Source organism: Cricetulus griseus (genome assembly GCF_003668045.3).
Source record: "Cricetulus griseus strain 17A/GY chromosome 1 unlocalized genomic scaffold, alternate assembly CriGri-PICRH-1.0 chr1_1, whole genome shotgun sequence".
Lineage (NCBI taxonomy): Eukaryota > Metazoa > Chordata > Mammalia > Rodentia > Cricetidae > Cricetulus > Cricetulus griseus.
The window spans coordinates 58,755,175-58,775,274 of NW_023276807.1; the positions used below are offsets into that span (position 1 = coordinate 58,755,175).

The following is a 20,100-nucleotide window of genomic DNA, read 5'->3' on the forward strand; positions in this document are numbered from 1 at the left end:
ATTAATGCAAACTTGAAGGCAGTTTGGTGGACTGAACCTATTCCTTTTTTTGTTTGTATTTTTGTAAAGGGCCTTGCTCTATAGCTTAGGCTGGCCTCAGACTTCTGACATTGTAGGCATATAGCATCATGCCTGATATACATCCTTGTTTTTAGCGTTGTTTCATTTCACAGCCTCATGTTTATCTTGTTGAAGATGTTGAGACTACATTTACCTGACTTAATAGTCCTTAGAAGCCTACTTGAGAATTTTGTACTACAAATTCTTTTGTACTTAGTTCTACAAAGCTAGTACAAAGATTAAGAGTGTGCATTAGAGCTGGGCAGTGGTGGCATACACCTTTAATCCCAGCACTCAGGAGGCAGAGGCAGGTGGAGCTCTATGAGTTCAAGGTCAGCCTGGTCTACAGAGTTCTAGGACAGCCAGACTGTTACACAGAGAAACCATGTATTGGAAAACAAAAAAGAGAGAGAACTAAAAAAAAGTATGGCTTTTTGGTTAGAATGTGAAAATTTAAACCCTGGTTTGGCCACTTCAGGGCTCTCACTTTGGACAGAGTCCTTTACCTTCACCCTCTTCTCTGTCCTGTGAGATGGGGATGGCTGAGGTACCTTTTCCTAAATACTGCTGTGAGACCAAGTGCACTGGGGGTTTAGTCATAACATTTGTCCTGTGTGTTCTGTCTTAGCATTCTCTCACCCAGAAATACTTCTGTAGTTTTTCCTTTCTGTGTGTGTGTGTATGTATATATGTGTACATTCACAAACATGAGTCGTATGCTTTCTCTTTCAGTACATAGAGTGTAGTCCTCTGAGGCTTTTGTTTATTAGGTATTTGTTTACTTATTTGGCATTTATGTCTTATTTACTATTTATAAAACACTGTATTTGTCAATTAGTTAGATTCTGCTGAGCCTTAGACAGCCAGTGAAGAGGGAAGGAGTAAAGCACCATGGCACTGCTTGCCACCCTACTTGGTGACTGCAGTTTGGCTGCAGCTCACCTCTTCTCTTCCCAGCTGCTCCAGGAGAGCTGTGCTGACTTTAAGATTTCCTTCAGCCACGAACAGCAGACACGTTCTACATATAAGCATAAAAACTCCTTTTGTGTGTCCACTGGATGCATTTCATGTTTCCATTGCTTCTCTTGCCTGATAGGAATGCCTTGTGTGGGAAACTTCAATGTGAGAACGTACAGGATATGCCAGTGTTTGGAATAGTGCCAGCGATCATTCAGACACCTAGCCGAGGCACCAAATGTTGGGGTGTGGACTTCCAGCTTGGTTCAGATGTTCCAGATCCAGGGATGGTGAATGAAGGCACAAAATGTGATGCTGGAAAGGTAACCTGTGTTTTCTATTTACAAACAAAAACCACCTTAAAAATCATACAAAGGTAGTGGCTGGCTTCTTCCCTTTGGGGAAGGGGGGGGGGTCTGTATCCTAGTATTTTCAGAAAATCCAAAGCCACCATGTAGAAACCTAGGTACAACTCTAATTGTTCCACCTGTATTTCTTCACAGGGCCCTCTTATGTCTTCCATATTGGATACACTATACATGTTCTTTGTTCTATGTATGTGCTATAATTTGCTAACCAGATTGCTTCTACTGGGACACTTAGGTGATTTCCAAAATTCTTGGGATGGGAGCTTGAGTTCCTGGATTTGTGTGTGTCTGTTTGTATCTCTGGGTCAAAAATATCACGGTGCTTGCCCGGCCCAGGTTTGCCAGCCTATGGCTTGTAACCAGTCCATCCATGTGAGTGGATCACCAGGGGCTTTAAATGATTGCTGTGACAGAAAAAGGTGCTGGCTATCTAGTTTCAAAACCATAATCAACAAAACACACCCCTATCTTTTCTTCAAGTGTTAGCAGAAGAGATGGGTGTGTGTGTGTGTGTGTGTGTGTGTGTGTGTGTGTGTGTGTGTGTGTGTGTATGTGTTAATTTCTGCTTGATTGGGATGTTGAGCATACATCTTTAAGTTTCCTTGGAATACAACAGCCATGGTTAATGAGCTGAATATGTGCCACTTCTAGATGAATGTTCTTACCCATGAAACCATTTCTCCAGTCCCTTGTATATATTTTTTTAGAATAGTAAAAGTAGCTTGATATTTTACTATACTTTGTAATATAATATTTTCAGAGATAATTCTTTTGAAATCTATTTCAATATTTAGGACTTTTTATCTATTTTATATCTGTTATGAGCTGTAACTTCTACAACCTTATAAAATTATAATGATTTCTTTCCCATTTGTCCTAGAAATTCCTCTATCATTTTACTATCAATTATGATATTAGAAAATAAAAGATAGCTTTTATTATAAAATAAATCATTCTTTTACTTATTTTTAAATTTTTTAAATGGAACTATTTCTAGGTTTATCAGTAACTCCATGCCCCTTTATTTTTATTTTATTTTTTTGAGAAAGGGTTTCACTGTAGAGCCTATTTTGGCCTCAAACTCATGGTCCTCCTGCCTCAGTCTCCCAAGTGCTGGGATTATAGATGTGCACTATTATACTCAGCATGTGGTTTCTTTGCATCTGGAAAAAATTCCTTTGTGAAGATTTTCACAAGGTCTTCATTTCTATACTCATATCAAAAGATAGACTATAATTTAATCAATCTTTGTCTTTTTAATCATTTGTTCAGTGTTATTTAATTTCACTCATTTTCTACATTAAAAATATATAACATTGGAATTAACTGTGCCTTGAAAGTTGGAAGAATTCCCCAAAGATAGGTCCTGCAAGCACCATGACTTAGTAAAGATGCCTGCTGTTAGCCCTGATGACCTGTATTCGACCCTCAGGACAAAACTAACCAAAAGTTGTCTCTTGACTTACACACACACATTGTAACATGCATTTGTACACATATTCACATGTATTTGTATGCACCCCCCCCATCAAAATGTAGTAAAAAATTAAAAGCAAGAATCATGAAATAATCATGATGCTGATCTTTTCCCCTCATAGTCTTTTGTTTTGTTTTTCTAGACAGGGTTTCTTTGTGTAGTCCTGGCTGTCCTGGAACTCACTCTATAGACCAGGCTGTCCTGGAACCCACTATGTAGACCAGGCTGACCTTGAACTCACAGAGATCTGTCTGCCTCTGCCTCCCAAGTGCTGGCATTAAAGGAATGTGCCACTGTCACCTGGCCCTTGTAGTCTTTTTGTGCCTAGTTTTTTTGTACTTAATTCTTTATTTTTTTCAGATTTGTAGGAATTTCCAGTGTGTAAATGCTTCTGTCCTGAATTATGACTGTGACATTCAGAAAAAATGTCACGGCCATGGGGTAAGTAGTGTTCCCTTTGGTTTGTGCATAGTGGTAGTGCTGAGGTGATGATGCCAAGGCTTGGGTGGATGTTGGGAGAGTTTGTTCATGTTGGTAAATATTTCATTTAACACACATAGACTCATTCTCTCTCTCTCTCTCTCTCTCTCTCTCTCTGTCTCTCTCTCTCTCTCTCTCTCTCACACACACACACACACACACACACACACACACACTTTTACTTGCTGGGTGTGGTGGTGTGTATTCCCAGAGTGAGCTCCAATTCAGCCAGAGCTACACAGTGAGAGCCTGTGTGCGGGAGGGTAATGAGTTTGTATGAATTTAGTTCTTAGTTAACACCTGTAGTTGATTCAGAGAATACTCACAATTAACAAGTGGCATTTTGCTTGTTTTAAAGGTGTGTAATAGCAATAAGAATTGTCACTGTGAAAATGGCTGGGCTCCCCCGTATTGTGAGACTAAAGGATATGGAGGAAGTGTGGACAGCGGCCCAACATACAATGGCAAGTAACCCTGAAGGGCATTGGTGTAGCCTCCAGTTGCCCTGGTCAGAAGTTGGCATCCTTATTCCTTTCTTCACTTACCACATCAGCTGCGTGTTCTAATTGTGTTCATTCTGCTTCCTGCACTGCTTGCAGATGTTTCTGGGGTTTTATTGTAGTCCATTTTCTTTCAGTTTTTTGCCTGTCCTTAGAGATTAGCTCTTCTCTAGTTCTCTTACCACCTTGCTTCCTGCCCTGTGCATCCAGATCACATTGGAGGTCTCTGCTGCTCTCCTTGCAGCTCTTGCTATATATGCCCTGCTCTCAGCTCAGTACCTACCCATGCTGTTAGGATGAACTCAAAGTCTTTAGTGTGACATAGATGTGCCCAGTAGGAATTCCCTCAGCTTAGCTGCCTTGAAGCCTCCAGCAAGATGGCATGCCTTCATTAGCTCTGAGCCCATTGTTACTCACTGTAGTTTCTTCCTTATTTCTGGTAGGTATTGTTGTAATTAAAAAAAAAAAAAGTGGCCCAGCAGTGGTGATGCATGCCTTTAGTCCCAGTACTCGGAGGCAGAGGCAGGTGGATCTCTGTGAGTTGGTGACCAGCCTGGTCTACAAGAGCTAGTTCCAGGACAGCCTCCAAAGCCACAGAGAAACCCTGTCTTGGAAAAAAAAGTGGCCCCAGAGAGAAAAAGATGTCATGCAGCAGAGTCCAAGTGGAAGGGTTTTTTATTAAGGGGAAAGGATTGTAAAACGAGGAAAGGGGAGGGGGGAAACCTGCTTCTGGGGACAGAAGCAGCAGGAAAGAGAGGAGGAGGGGGGCGTCACACAGACAGAGGGAGAGAAAGAAAGATGGGAGGTGGGCAGGACCCTTTTAAAAGGGAACATAGTGAATATGCACAGGTGGTGCTCTTAGTGGCTGCAGCTGAGGGCGTATCCTGTCAGAACCACAAGAACACCGCACAGATGCCTGAATACTACCAGGTATGTTCCCTGTCTGTCCAAGTCTCAGTGAGTACCATCACCATAAGAAGTAGAGTGAGCACAGGCAGTAAGATATTTTGGAAAAAAAAAACCGCATTCATGTAATACTTATCTTAATATATTGTAATGGTTCTATTTTACTACTTGTTAGTGGTAGCCTCTTACTATGCCATTGTAGACTTTGTCACAGGTGTGTATGTATAGTCAGAGCATAGTTGGTCCTTGGTACCATCTGTGTCCCCTGTGGGTCTGTGAAGCCTCTCTAACATTAGTTATGGCCAGTGTTGTGAGCTGCCATGTGGGTGCTGGGAATTGAACCTGGGTCCTCGGGAAGAGCATCCAGTGCTCTTAACCACAGAATCATCTCTCTGGCCCCTAATTTTATTTTCTTACAAATGACACAATTTTGTTTTTCTGTATGGCTGAATAATACTCCATTGCTTTTATTTATGTAATTATATTTATTCATTCACTGACAGGCACTTAATTTGGTTCTGTATCTTAATGTAAGCAAGGGCACAGTGAAATCACCAAACTAAGACGATGCTGTGAGAAGAAAGAAAGGTTTATTGGGGATCAAACTTCCAGGTTGTCTCTTGGGGGCATAGGATAACAACTGGTGGGAAAAGCCTTGCCAGTTTTCAGGGGACAGGGTGTGTGTGTGAGTGTGTGTGTGTGTGTGTGTGTGTGTGTGTTGGGGGGTGAGCAGGTGTGAGCCAGAGAAGCCTTGGAGTTAGAGCAGCTGGAGGTGGGGTGTGGGCCAGAACACCCTGGGTGTTAGCATGGGAACTTTGATCTGTTGCAGGCTTGTCTGGGTTAATGGGGACCCAGATGCTCTTTGCTGAAGGTGGCTGACTATAGAGAGCAGGTAGGGTACATAGTGGCTTTTCCTGACAAACAGTGAGATTACTGAGGAATGCTGAGCTGAGGTTTCTGTTTACTTGGTAGCCGTCCTTCTGTTACCTGGTCAGGGTTCTGCCTCAGCAGACCCCAGACTGTCATTTAGGACATTACCAGTGGCACTGTCATTTAGGACAGGGCCTGCTTTGAACCTTGTGAATATGCCACAATGAACATGAATGTGCATATATCTCTGCTATGACCTTGCTATTTTGTGTTTATCCTTATGAGGAGTACAGCTTGACTTTCTGCTTATTTTTAGTAACAGACTTCCACCGACAGCATACAGTGTTCTCTCCTGCCCTCTTCATCCCCAGCTGGGTTCCATGTTTCCTATTCATCATCATCATGGCGAGGGCGAGGCAGGGTCCTTGGGGAGTTTTGATTTGTATTTCTCCAATGACTCTTTTTGGTTGTTTTTGTTTTGTTGTTTGAGACAGGGTTTCTTTGTGTAGCCCTGGCTGTTCTGGCTCTCACTCTGTAGACCAGGCTGGCCTTGAACTCACAGAGATCCACCTGCCTCTGCCTCCTGAGTGATGGCATTAAAGATGTGCGCCACCACCACCTGGCCCAATGACTTTTGAAAAAGTACTTAGTTCATTTGCGCAGTTGTGGATGGGATGACTGTTGGTGTTTAAATATTTGAGTTCCTTATATATTCTGGATGTCAGTCTCCTGTCGGACATTCTATAGTTTGCCTATATACTGTGTTATGTAAAGGCTTTCTAGTTTGCTGCAATCCTACTGATTAGTTCATATTTTTATTTCCTGAGGTATGGATTCCTAATCAGGACATCTCCATGATAGCATCTTGAAATGCTTCCTGTGTTTCTCTAACTTCACAGAGTTGGGTTCCCCTATTAAGATTCAGCTAGCTCTCTCTTTGTGGGTTTATTTCTTGAGCCTCTGTTAGTTGGTGTGCCCATTGTTATGCCAATGTTATGGAGTTTCGTTACTATGGGTATTTTGGAACTAAGTGCTGTGATGCACTGCTCACTTTGCTTAGAATGGCTTTGTGTGTTTTAGGCCTATTGTGTTTACAAATGAGTTTTCAGATGTTTGTTTGGTGTCTGTGAAGGGTGGCACTGCTTCCAGGTGGCTTTGGTAACAGGTTATTTTAACAATGTGTGAGCATGTGGGGGTGTCTTTTCCAGTTTCTTCAGTTTTGTCATTTTCATTATAGAGGTCCTTTACCTTGGTTAGTTTTATGCCTTGGATTTTGTTGTTGTTTGCTTTTCTGGGGGGCTGCAATGAATGGGATAATTTAACTGGTTTGCTCTTACTCTGGTGCAGTTTTTTTTTTTTTTTTTTTTTTTTTTTTTTTTTAAACTCAGTTCTAAGGGTAAACTCAGTTCTAAAGGTGGCATCTTTGGGAAGTATAAAAACATCATCCCTACAAACAGGAGTAGTTAAACCTCTTCCATTCCTCTTAGTATTTTTTATTTCTGTTTCTTGACTGGGTTTTCTGGCAAAAATTTCCAGTACCGAAGTGAATAAGAAAGCTGCAGGCTGAGTGGACACCTTTGTCGAGCTGCTGATTTTAGAGGAAATGCCTTCTTTCTTTCTCCTTTAATAATCTTGGCTATGGGGGCTGGAGAGATGGCTCAGTGGTTAAGAGCAGTGGCTGCTCTTCAAGAGGACCCGGGTTCAATTCCCAGCACCCACATGGCAGCTCATACCTGTCTGTAACTACGGTTCCAGGGGATCTTGTATCCTTACACCAATGCACATAAAGTATTTTTTTTAAAATAATAATCTTGGCTATGGTCAACATATAGTTTATTATGTTGAGGTCCTTCCACACACAGTTTATCCAGTGTTTCTCATGAGGGGATATTGTCTGTATCTTGAGATGATCCCATGGGTTTCTATTTGTGTGCTGACATTTTCTTGATATTTGTACCATACGTTGAGCCATCCTTACATCCTGGAATGAAATCATCTTAATCATGGTTTATAATTTTTTTTCAGTGTATAAATTTTTAGGGTGTGATTTAAAATTAGTTTTTCAAGTATTTTATGGAGGATTTTGTATCTATTTCTATGAAGGATATTTATCTGTAGTTTCCCACTTTATCTTCCTCATTTTCTTTTTTGATGCAGCTTCCTCATATTCTGAATAAGGGTGACACTAGCTTTGAAGACTGCTATTGGAAGCATCCCCTCCCATCCTAATGCATGCAACAATTTGAGGGAACTAATGTCAGTTTGTCTTTAGAAGTCTTGAGAGCTGATCTGTGAGTCTGCCTGTGCCTAGTCATTGTTGCAAAACTTTCTAGTACAGCTGCAGATTCAGTGTTTGTTGACTTACTAGATCTTAACGTCTTCTTGGTTTAATTGGGAGAAGTGATATGTGCCTAAATATTTAACAATAACGTAGATTTCCTCATTTATTGGACTTGTAAAAACTTCTCTAATAGTCTCTGGATTTCAGTGGTATCTGTTACAATATTCCCTTTTCAACTCAGGTTTTACTGATTTTTCTTTCTTTTGATCTTTCTAAGGATTTGTCAATTTTATCTTGTCACTTGCATGTGGAGAGATCTATAATACGACAGGCAAATGAGGAAAATGGCAGCACATTTCCATGCCATATTGTAGCTAAAGCTAAATCTTTGTTGTTTAGTGAGCTTGAAGAAATGGAAAAGAAAACCAAATATCTAGTATAAAACATGGAAAAAAAATGCTCAACTCAGTTTAAAAATGTAATTTTAAATCATATACAATACCATTTTATTTATTTATTTATTTATTTATTTATTTATTTATTATTTAACTTGCCATGTTGGGAAAAAGCCAGAATTTTGGCCTTGTAGGGACTATGAAAAAAAGCTTTTTTAATCATTTTTTTATTTGAATTACAAACAAGATTGAATTACATGACAATCCCAGTTCCCTTCTCCCTCCCTTCCTCCCCTACTAACCCCCCAACTAAAACCCTACCTATCACATATCCTTTCTTCTAATCTACACCTGACTCAATCTTTCTGCTCCCTCATGACCTCTTCATCCTTGAAGAATTTTTATATATCACTTGGGAGTGTACCAAATTTTAACCATCACTGTGGAGTATAGATTATAACTTGTCCTTGACATAGAACAAAGCTTCTCTGGGGAAAATTATTCTGTAGTCTGTTACAATAAATCTTTCCGCCAAATGCCGCCTGAGTCCCACCACCATGTGTGAGTTTTACGCCAGCCGCCTGCCTGAGTTAGGGCCCAAATGAATACACAGAAACTTGTATTAGGTACAAATGCTGCTTGGCCAATGACTAGGATTCTCATAGCAGATAGTTATGGTTATAGTTTTCTTCAGTTATTATAAAAGATAAGTTATCCTTCTTTTTATTTAGACAGAAAAGGGGAGATGATGGGGGAAGTACTTCTGTATATGTTTATCTTATTGATTGTTAAATAAAATACTGTTTGGCCAATGAGACAGTAAGTTAGAAAGGACTAGGAGTCAAAGAGGATTCTGGGAAATGTAGTAGAGAAGTGGTGATCCAGGCAGGAAGTGACATAGCAAGGAGATTTATATTTAAAGAAGGAGAAACAGGAAGCGCCCCTCTTTTTCCCCTCCACTCCTGCTCCAGCGGCACAATGTGATCGACCAACAAGGAGGGACGCCAATGAGGCACCTGATAAGATAAGTCTTATAAAATGTATAGGTTTATGATAGTTAAGACTGAGCTAACAGATGAGAATCCTAGTCATTGGCCAAGCAGCATTGTACCTAATACAAGTTTCTGTGTATTCATTTGGGCCCTAACTCGGGCGGGCGGCTGGTGTACAGCACACATGGTGGCAGGGCTCGGCGGCTTATGGCAGAAAGATTTATCGTAACAAAAGTCACACCGGAGTACATTTGCTCTGGCTCAATAACAAAGTCATATGTTGTGACATTTCATCAGTACTGAAATGGTGAAGAGATGACAGCACGTATCAGATCCCCTCACTGGTGTGTAGCTGTCTGGTGTAGAGAGACAGGAGCAGGTGAACAAATGATGCACCAGTAGTGTCTGTTGGTAGGATGCTGCCTCTTGGGTAACAAAGGACAACCAGGAGATGTATTTTGTCCTTGCTTACATTTGCATGAGGAAGCACTAGGAGATGAAATAAGAAAAATGCTGGTGTGAAATATGTACAATGACCTGACCCATTCTGGGTGGAGAACATTGATGTCTTCTGTAACTGACCACAGTGTACTTTTATCTCTCTAGCAAAGAGCACAGCACTGAGGGATGGACTCCTGGTGTTGTTCTTCTTAGTCATCCCCCTGGTTGCAATTGCCATTTTCCTCTTTATCAGGAGAAATGAACTACGGAGAACCTTCTTCAGAAAGAAGAGATCACAAGCGTATGAGTACTTAGCCTTTTCTTTTAATGTGTATTAAGTAATTAAAGTAATTATTAATGATCTATCCTAGAACTAGGAAAACTTTTGATGTGATACGCATGGGGTAAAGATGGTGGTGAAACTAGCCAGGATGGCAAGGCTTGCGGTATAAGTGCTTGGGAGGCTGAGGCAGGAGGACTGTGAGTTCAAGGCTGCTCTGGACTACCCATGGAGACTTTATTACTCACACACACACACACACACACACACACACACACACACACACACACACACACACACACACACACACACACACACACACAACAGAAAAGGAAAAAGACACACACACACACACACACACACACACACACACACACACACTAAAGAAAAGGAAAAACACACACACACACACAAAAGAAAAGGAAAAAGACACACACACACACACACACACACACACACACACACACACACACACACACACACACACACACACTAAAGAAAAGGAAAAAGAAAGACCGGTGGCTAAGCCACCACTTAGGCCAGGCAGGGGAAGGGCTGCAGTGAACAGTGTGTTTGCTGTTAACAGTGGTCCTTAGGGCTCATTTTGCAATACACTGATTTCTGATAGTTGCAAGTAGAATTTAGGACTTGACATTGGATTTAGGTTTTCTAACAAGAGATTAAAACATGGAATAAGGATAAGACGTGTGTTGGGAAACTTCCATGTCTTCCTTTTATGTGTCAGTTCTTACAAAGGAAGTTTCAACTCTTGTTTTGAAAACAGAATTTAAGAAATAAGTTTTGATGGGAAAAAGTTTAGACACCTGCTGCTTTTCTGTCAGTATGTTGAACTTTCATAAACATCCCCATCAAAAGTCACTTTAATGCACTGAATCAATATTTAGCATTTATGTTAACAAGGGCATTATAACCAGCTAGGAGATCAAATTTGTCAGTAATCTGGTAAAAATGTGAACTGAAATTGACATAATTCTTTGAGTCTGGGCTTTTTCCTATAAAATGAGGATAATAATGGTGCCTATTTTTGTAGGGTTTTTAAATGTTAAGTCAGGAAACATCAGCAAAGTCCAGTGCAGGAATGTGGTTCCCGTGTAGCTCTGATAATGATCCCAGATGGCCCTGCAGACTTTGGGGCCCTGTTTGTAACACACTGTCACATACTTTCCTGCAGTGTGCTGATATGAGCTTAAGAGTTGAAAGTATCCTGTCCCCTCCCCCTTGCTGGCCATCACAGTTGTGACTGGCTGGTCCCTACAAACTTCTGAGTCTGCAGTTTTAGTTTACACAGTGAGAGCAGTCTCTGTGCACCCTGTCTGGCAGACGCCGGCCCCTCCCCACCCTTCTGAGGGATTGATGCTTAGCTGGTGTGGATCCAGCCACTGAACTTCCGAGGTTTAGAGTGACTGCTCCAAATGTGCATGCAGACCCAGGATTTGCTTTTAATTTTCTCTATTTTAATAAAAATTGATTTACATTTTGATTTCATATTAAATGAAATGCATTTAATAAAAATGTATTTCAGATCAGATGGCAGAAATCAAGCAAGTGTCCCTCGACAGCCAGGGGGTCCAAGTGTCCCTCGACAGCCAGCGGGTCCTCAACATATTTCTCCAGTCGCCCCATCTAGAGAAGCTGTAAGTTTCCTAAAATTGTTTCCTGCTGTGTTCAATTGTTGCACATTTAAAGACATGAAAGGGAACCAGGAATGGGTGTTGGTGGTAGTGCCCTCGTCTAGCATGCCTAAGACTATAGGTTTGATCTTCAATCCTAAAGACAAAGAGGCAAGATAAAAAAAAAATGGTTTCATAGATTAAAACATAGATAACTTTACTAAGAATTGGGTGGTATTGTAGGCATCCTCAAATTAAAGGAACCAGCAGAGTCCTGGATCAGAGGATGTAGGAAAAGGCATTTGTCATCAGAATGTTTTGTCTTAAAATGAGGATTGAGAACTGGGGTTGAATGTTTTTCTTCCTGCTGGTTCTTTCTGGTTTCAATACTTGACTCCCCTAGGACATGCTACCAAGGTAGCATTGGGTGGGCCTCATCATTTCTGCCAGTGTATTACAGAGTATAGGAAGGGGCATATTTTTACTGATAAGCAATGTCTAATGTAAATTTTATCTTCCCTTGGACTTTTAAGAAAGCTTGGATATTTACAGACAAGTCTGGTGTACTTTTACCATTACCTTGCTCTTCAGCCCATAACCCGAACCCAAACAATGGTGGGTCTTCCAACTCGTTAATCAAGCTAATCCCTGACAGGTGTGCCAGAGGCTTGTCTCTTAGGTAATTCCAGATCCTGTCAAATTTAAAGTCATTAGTGACTGTCACATCTAGATAATGTATTTTGATTTTGTTTATCTTTTTAAAACTTCAATCCTTATTTTCATACATGTTTCCTGACTATTTTATTGATGTCTGCTTTTTTTTGAGACAGGGTTTCTCTGTATTGTTTTGAGGCTGTCCTGGAACTCACTCTGTAGACCAGGCTGGCCTCAAATTCACAGAGATCTGCCTGCCTCTGCCTCCCGAGTGCTGGGACTAAAGGTGTGCACCACCAATGCCTGGCTGATTTCTACTCTTATCTTTATTTTTCCTTTCATTCTACTAACTTTATCATTGTATAATTTCCTTTTCATAGTTTTTTTTATGATTGCTTCATTCTTATTTTTCTAGGTTTTATAAATAACATTAGGTTGTTATTTGATAGTTTTTTCCTTTTAAAATGGCATGTCTTCCTTTTGATAGAGGTATTTATTGCTATAAGTTTGTTATGAGCTATCTTTAGATTTCCCTCAGATGATCTTACAAGCATTGTTAATTTTGTGTTTACATTTTTGTCTCAAGAGGTGTTTCTGTATCTCTTTTGATTTCTTGACCCAATGATTGTTTGGAAACATAGTGTTTCATTTCTATGTATTTTTGATTCTTCTAAAATTCCTTTTCTATTTATTTTAGTAACACCATTGTGGCTGGGGTACTTGATATGATTTCAGCATTCCTTTATTTCTTAGGACTTGTATAGTGACTGAACAAATGCTTGCTCGCTCACAGAGAACGTTCAGTATACTAGAGAATAATGAGCACTTGCTGCTGTATAACAGAATGCTATTTGGTGTTTGTTAGGTCTTTAGTTCATGTCTGATGTTTCCTTATTGATTTTTCTGTCTCCACAATTGGACTTGTTTTGCAATCTGTCTCTGCTGCAGATCAGTTAATATTTGCTATATTTCAACTGCCTTGTCAAGGAAGAGTATCATGGGTTCTACTATAAGGGATATTAGGTTATTGGTTTTCGCAGTACCAGTTAGATAACATATAGGCTTGCTAATAAAATTTCAGGGTATTTTATTTAAAATTTATTGGCAGTCTTTAGTTAATTTAATTCAATATTATTATACCTTAGTATTATTTCATTTGAAAATATAGCCTTGAAATAAGGAAGTGTAACATTTGGTAGTAAAGATGAACCAAACAGGAAACTTTTTTCTATCTGCTGTCCTGGAGATCAGACTAGGAGTTTTGTGCATGCCACAAAAGTACTTTGCCATTGATCCTCACCCCTGCTCACTGACCCAAAGTAGTTCTGAATATCAGCATCATCAGTATCCTGGGAAGTATACTGATTACTTTTTTTTTTTTTTTTTTTTTTTTTTGGTTTTCCGAGACAGGGTTTTTCTGTGGCTTTGGAGCCTGTCCTGGAACTAGCTCTTGTAGACCAGTACTAATTACTTTTATACAATAACCTTATACCTAAGACAGATTTATGTCTACACTCTAGCAGTAACTATGCATTTTCTTTTCTTTTCAGCCTGTGAATGCAAACAGATTTCCAGTACCAACCTATGCAGCCAAGCAGCCTCCGCAGTTTCCATCAAGGTTGGAAGGAAATGGGTTTAGATGACTTGACCACATTATTGCAGTGCCTTGCAATTTCTAATTTAAAGTTGACTTAGGGCAAGGTATTTAGGTAATTTAACTTGGAACACGTTTGGATAGAACACAATTTGTGGGAAGGCTTTCTAAGAACTTTTATATGAATATTGTTATAGTAGTACAACATCAGATATGAATATTGTTATAGTAGTACAACGTCAGAAAGAAACCTTAAAGAAAACTGGGTCAGACTGCCATCCTGTATAGCTTTTGGTGTGTATAGAATTCAGAATCAAGGACCTTAAAATAATCAGAGGTGGAAAACTCACTGGTGGTGCCTGCTTTCTCACAGAGAATAGCTAGAGAAGCCAGACAGCAGGTGGATGCAACCGTTTGGAAAGGAAAAGACCAAGAAGGAAGGGGATTGCAGGCCGGGGCCAGAGCAGGACACATGGAGATGACTGGCTTTGTGGAAGACTTTTCTGTCACAGATCCGTCACCTGTTCTGATGGTAGAGAGGAACCAGGGAATTGAAAGGAACTTTTAAAGAACTCAGGGCAGAGGAGGCAAAGTTAGAGTTCTGCCCAGGGGGCATCCAAGACAAACTTCTCAGGTTTTGGGGATCCAGGGCCAGAGATGGTCTATACTTTTGATTTCTACATAAAAGAGCCAGGGATACAAGTATAGAAATTGTGGTTAAAACTAAACAATACATCATAAAAAAGAAAATCAGGGATTGTCTAATTAGTGATCATCAGACATGAGTTTTAAATAATTCTGATCATATTAGTGGTCCAGGTTGAGACTTCAGCCTAGAACTGCAAAGTTTAAAAAACCCCACAAATTCCAGAATCTAACACCACCAGAACTGGACTGAATACACAAAGTTTGAAGGATGTGTGAAATACATTTACTATACTTTGCCATATGAAATGTATCTGACTCCTTCCACTCCTCAAAGCTTTCACATTCCAATGGTTTCTACATGTATAACCTACTGTTCAGGAAGAGTGCATTGAAATCCCACTGAGGATGAAGAGAAAAATGTGTATATTTAGAGTTATTTTCTAGATAGTGCTCTAGTGTGGCACGGGAGGTGAGGGGTACTAAGTTGATGCAGAGGTTAGGAATGGTGTCCATAACGTAGTGTGTGGATATTGAGATCAATGTGTGTGGGTATAATGGCCTGTTTTAAACGTCAGGTTTGACACGGTTTGAAGGATCTGGAGTTCAGTCCTGTGTGTGAACATAGACTTAGTTTTACATTAAGCAGTGGTTTTGATGCCCATAATTTAAATATTTATATATTTTTAAATTTTATTTCATGTGTATGAGTGTTTGCCAGTATGTATGTATGTATGTATGTACATATGTGCGTGTGTACACCAGAAGAGGGTGTCAGATTCCCTGGAACTGGATGTTTAGACGGTTGTGGACTACCATATAGATGCTAGGAACAGAAACTTAAGTCTTCTGTAAGAGCAGCAAATGTTCCTAACAGCTGAGCCTTCTCTTCAGACATACCCATAATCTGCCCATAATTTTTTAATTAAAAATAATTTTTAAATATAAAGATGTAAAACAATATTAAAATGAAAACTAATAGCTGGGGAACAGGATTGCCCCTCCCCCAGTAATCCTTAGCTTCCTATAGCTCCTCAGGGAGGGGGTCAGGTCACGTGATTTCCTCCTGAATATGTGATGGGATGCTAGTGGCCTTACTCTTAATTTGATCTTGTCTGAGTAATTTCCGTGTCTCCAAATTCTTGAGTATAACAGCCATGTTATAACAGCCATTCAGGAGGCAGGGTTTTTCAAAGCGCATCTGCAGATCTTGGGCTCTTTTCTTTTTTCCTCTCCCTTTTCTTCCATGTTTCCTGAACCACAGAGGGGGAAATATCGATGTCCCATTCAGTACCATCTCAGCACTCTGGGCAGTCACAAGTGTTTGTTGTCATTAGTTCCCACTGAAAAGGACATTTCTCTGAGCAATGCTGAGAGCAGCATGTGGGTATAAACATAAATATTTGGTGGGCAGTTTGACAACATGACCACTAGGGGCTCTGGTTCCCTCAGCCATAGTCTTTGATCAGGTTTGGAGTGGGAAGCATGACTTCTTTCTATTTAGAAAGCAGATGGTCACCCGTATCATGGACATGACACCATTGCATCATTAAGCACATCTGGCCTGGCAAGTTTATATTGTACCATTGCAGGGTCCATGGTGTGGGTAAGACCTTTGGTGACTTTTCTTCACCAGTAGTCTACAACACACACCAGCGATATGAAAGTTAACTAGTAGAGATGAAGGTTTCAGTTCTGTTTTAGCTAGTTTATCTGTGTTCTGCAGCCTGAGTGTGCTTTGTCTTCACCAGTAGGGCTTTCCCTTTTAGTCCTGGTGGACAATCAAGATCAATGATAGTAACTTACATTACCTTGAAGGCCTCTTGGGCCTCCTTGACCAACAATTCATAGTAGTTGTCCTACACCTGGCACCAGAATGTTTTTATTTAGTAACTATGGCTTCTAGCAATAGCCTGATCCATCATGCAGGGTACTTCCATTTAAACTAATTTTCTTTTATGTTTTTATATTATAATTTTAAATTATCTTACAAAGTAGGGTTTTTTTTTCATCCACCCCCCCTTTAATCTTGATGACGCTTCCCACTGATCCCTTCCCCTCTCCCATCCGTCTGCCCTCACCCACTACTTGAACATTTCCATCTCTAATGTTCCCCTCCTGCCTTTATGTTACACATGTTCTTCTGTCACTCCTCTCCATGTTGCATCCAGCTGGAATAAGAGATGCAAAATATTATCTTAGGTTTTTATTCCTTCCTTTCTTCCTCCTCACCCTACCCCCTCTTTGGTTTTCTTTCTGGCTTTCTCTCTATTTCCCTCCCTCTCTCCCTCTTCTGGTGGCACTAAGTATTGAACTCAGAGCTTCACATATATTAGTAATGTTCTATATTTGAGCTCTTGTTTATTTTATTTACTTTAGATTTTAATTTTTTTGTAATTTGAGATTATAATATAATTGTATCATTTCTCTCTTCCCTTTCCTCACTCCAACCCCTCCTATATATACCCCATCTCTTTCAAATTCATGGTCTCTTTGTTGTTGGTGTGTGTGTGTGTGTGTGTGTGTGTGTGTCTGTCTGTCTGTCTGTCTGTCTATCTATCTAAATAAATAAATACAATCTGCTCACTCGATATATGTTACTTATACATCTGTTATTTTCCATAATAGTCTCTGTGTGTTGCATGGAGACCTTTCTTTGATGAGGGGTAAGGCCTATACTTATCTGTGGGTATAAAGACAAATATTCAGAATGCAGTTAGGACTGTGCTAGTTTAGTAAAGTGGTGATTGAACTTAAGACCCCCTCAACATGAAGGAAATTATGCCTGGTTGTAGTGACATCTTGTTCCACAAACAGATTAGAGGTACCAATAGATTAGCTGGTGGGAGTGTTGCCTGCGGGCTCTAAGTCCTGTGCCTGTTGGTAGCCACTTGGGCTATGGGAAGTGCCCACATTGGGCACCAACTGAAGGCATGATAAAGGAAGTCCACATACACTCGAATAAAAGAATAATGGATATTTATCTGGGGAATACTCACACAATGAAGATGAATAGCTGCCACAGTCTTCTCCCCCCCTGGAGGCACAGGATGCTTCCATTCAGGATGCTTGGACCACAATCCAATAAGAGCGAGGGCCCTTCCTCTTCCTTATAAGGGGTCATGTCTACACATTGAAGCCACACCCTAAGGCCGGTACCTCAAATCTATTGGCAGAACAAGATGCCACTACACCTGGTACTGGAAACTTAGCCAACTACCCAGGACTAGTGAAGTCATGGATCTTAGAGGAAAAATATGTTTATTTTTAATGACTGAAGTTAAGCCTTTGTCTCAAGTCTACAGAAAGCCTCAAGACCAGTGCTTTTTTTCCCCTTCTGCATGTAGTTAATTTTAATTGTTCATTCTTAGAGAATTCTATAGTATATTTTGATCATCCCAACTCCTTCCTACTCCAGCTCTTCCTAGATACCTTTCACCATGACCTTCTCAAAACTTCATGCCTTCTTTTCATAGTCCTCTAGTTCAATGCCTTCCTTGTGTACTTGGCATAGGGCTATCCCTTATAGCATGGCTGCCCATAAATTTTCACCACACCACCAAAGTGCTTCATCCACGTACTGACCTCATTTGTCTTTTACAATTGATTTGATAGTTTCATAGGCATTCTTTTTAAAAACAAACTGGAACCTTCATACCACACTGATTATGGAGTAACATTAATATAAAGTAATGACGAAGACTGGGGAGATAGCTTAGGAGGTAATGTGCTTGCCACATAAGCATTCAGGACCTATGATCACATCCCCAGAACCCATTTCTAAGTCGACCAAGGTATACTGTCTGCAACCCCAGCACTGGGGAAAGGAGTGGGCAGAGACAGGAGATGCTCTAGAGCTCACTGTCTGTCTGCCTAGCCAATCAGTGTGCTGCAGAGTCAAAACTAAGAGGGAGAAGCTAAAGAAGACACTTGACCTTGACCTCTGGTCTTCCAAAACACACACACAAACACACACAGAGGTAGTGATTCCCTATTGTAGACTAGTTAGACTAATTTAGACTATTCTAAAACTGGGTACCTTTAGCCATTGAATATCTTGTGGACAGTGATTGCAGAGCACAGAGTAGAAAGTATCCTTACCTATAGTCAGAGGGGCTGAGAGTGGAGTTGTGTTGAGCTTGTCATGAATCCAGCATGATGTCATTCAATCCACACACTTTGCTAATTTATTTTTCCTCCTCACAGGCCGCCTCCACCACAGCCAAAAATATCATCTCAGGGAAATTTGGTTCCTGCTCGGCCGGCTCCTGCACCTCCATTATATAGCTCCCTCACCTGATGTGAGGTTCTTATTTTTCAAACATCTTCAGGGAACTGAGCAAATGCTTTTTTTTTTTTTTTTCCTGATGTTTTCTTGAAAAGCCTTTCTCTTCCAACTATGAATGAAAACAAACTACCACAAAACAAGCTTTATTAACACAGACACAGAGTGGGGAGCCGAGAGATACGGGAACATGCAAAGACTCCAGGAGACTTAGAGTTAACATTTCCATCAATGAAACCTCCTCTTTGGTCATTTGTGAGTCTAATGAACTTAATGTGGATTAAGTTATTTTGAACACACTATTGAAATGGTGTAAGATTTGTCATTATGTGCTTAAATGTAATCCTGACTTAATCGACTTCAGTTATCATTAATAGTTTCTGGCTGAACATTTGAACATGTATTAACCTAGGAAAACTGACTAACTGCCAGTAATGTCTATGTTTTCATCTTGCATGGATTAACAGCCATTTACACAGACTCCTGTCTCTTACTGTCTCCACAAATAAGCAGCTATCCTGAAGATTTCACAAGAACCACAATTACTAGGTCATGACATAATTTGAAAGTATGAAACATGGTGTGTATTCAGTTACTGGATTCCATTCTCAGGATCTCTCGAGCATAATAACTATTATAGAAATTGATTTAACACTAGATCAGTTCCTGGCTTCCATTCTTTTATGATCTTTCAACTATAATGACTATGGCAGCAATTAATTTAACACTAAATTTTCTTTATGCATCATGGTAAAGCGTCGCTTTAATTGAAGTGCACACTATATGGTACGAGGTGTTTAGTAGACCCGAGCAGATAGGTGCGGATTGATCAGAATCATGGAGAATGCCTTCCATCGGGTGAGCTGTTAGAAAACCACTTGAGAATTTGTGAGCACTTTAACTCTCAACTCTGAATTTTGAAGCTTGATATTGAGTCATTTAGAATGTTTACATTTGCTAAGATGTGCTGGATCTGGTCTCTTTTGACTAATATTTTCATAAAAATTAGGGTGGGGAAAGGAAGGAAGAAATGATTTCCTTAGAAAACTACAGAAATTATCATGGCCTCTGTGAGTAACCATCTCAGCTGTATTAAAATGAATTTGTACTTTGAAAGGAATGATATTGACACTAAAATTTTAAACACTTAAATTTTTTCATAATCTTTCATAAAGAAGTTTAATAATAGGTATATTAACTGAATTTCATTAGTTTTTTAAAATAATATTTTGGTTTGTGTATATATACATATTAAAATAAAAACATTTACAACAAATAAAATAC

The 20,100-nt window shown here is 39.9% G+C and overlaps 1 protein-coding gene across 5 annotated transcripts in view; it reads left to right on the plus strand.

The window, feature by feature from the left end:
* Adam9 (ADAM metallopeptidase domain 9) overlaps positions 1-19,857 on the plus strand; it is a 67,155-nt gene extending 47,298 nt beyond the window's left edge. Inside the window, exons 16-22 of one of the 5 annotated variants that reach the window (XR_004772488.1) lie at positions 1,157-1,340; positions 3,223-3,303; positions 3,701-3,806; positions 9,893-10,034; positions 11,551-11,662; positions 13,843-14,001; positions 18,738-19,857. Coding sequence is in view for 3 of the 5 variants with exons in the window: in XM_027395315.2 (XP_027251116.1) it covers positions 1,157-1,340; positions 3,223-3,303; positions 3,701-3,806; positions 9,893-10,034; positions 11,551-11,662; positions 13,843-13,910; positions 18,738-18,831 (787 nt within the window). In the remaining 2 variants the exon portion in view is untranslated. The remainder of the gene's footprint in view (positions 1-1,156; positions 1,341-3,222; positions 3,304-3,700; positions 3,807-9,892; positions 10,035-11,550; positions 11,663-13,842; positions 14,002-18,737) is intronic. The other 4 variants (XM_027395315.2, XM_027395316.2, XR_004772489.1 and 1 more) reach the window with 4 other exon arrangements.
* Positions 19,858-20,100: the final 243 nt, after the last annotated feature.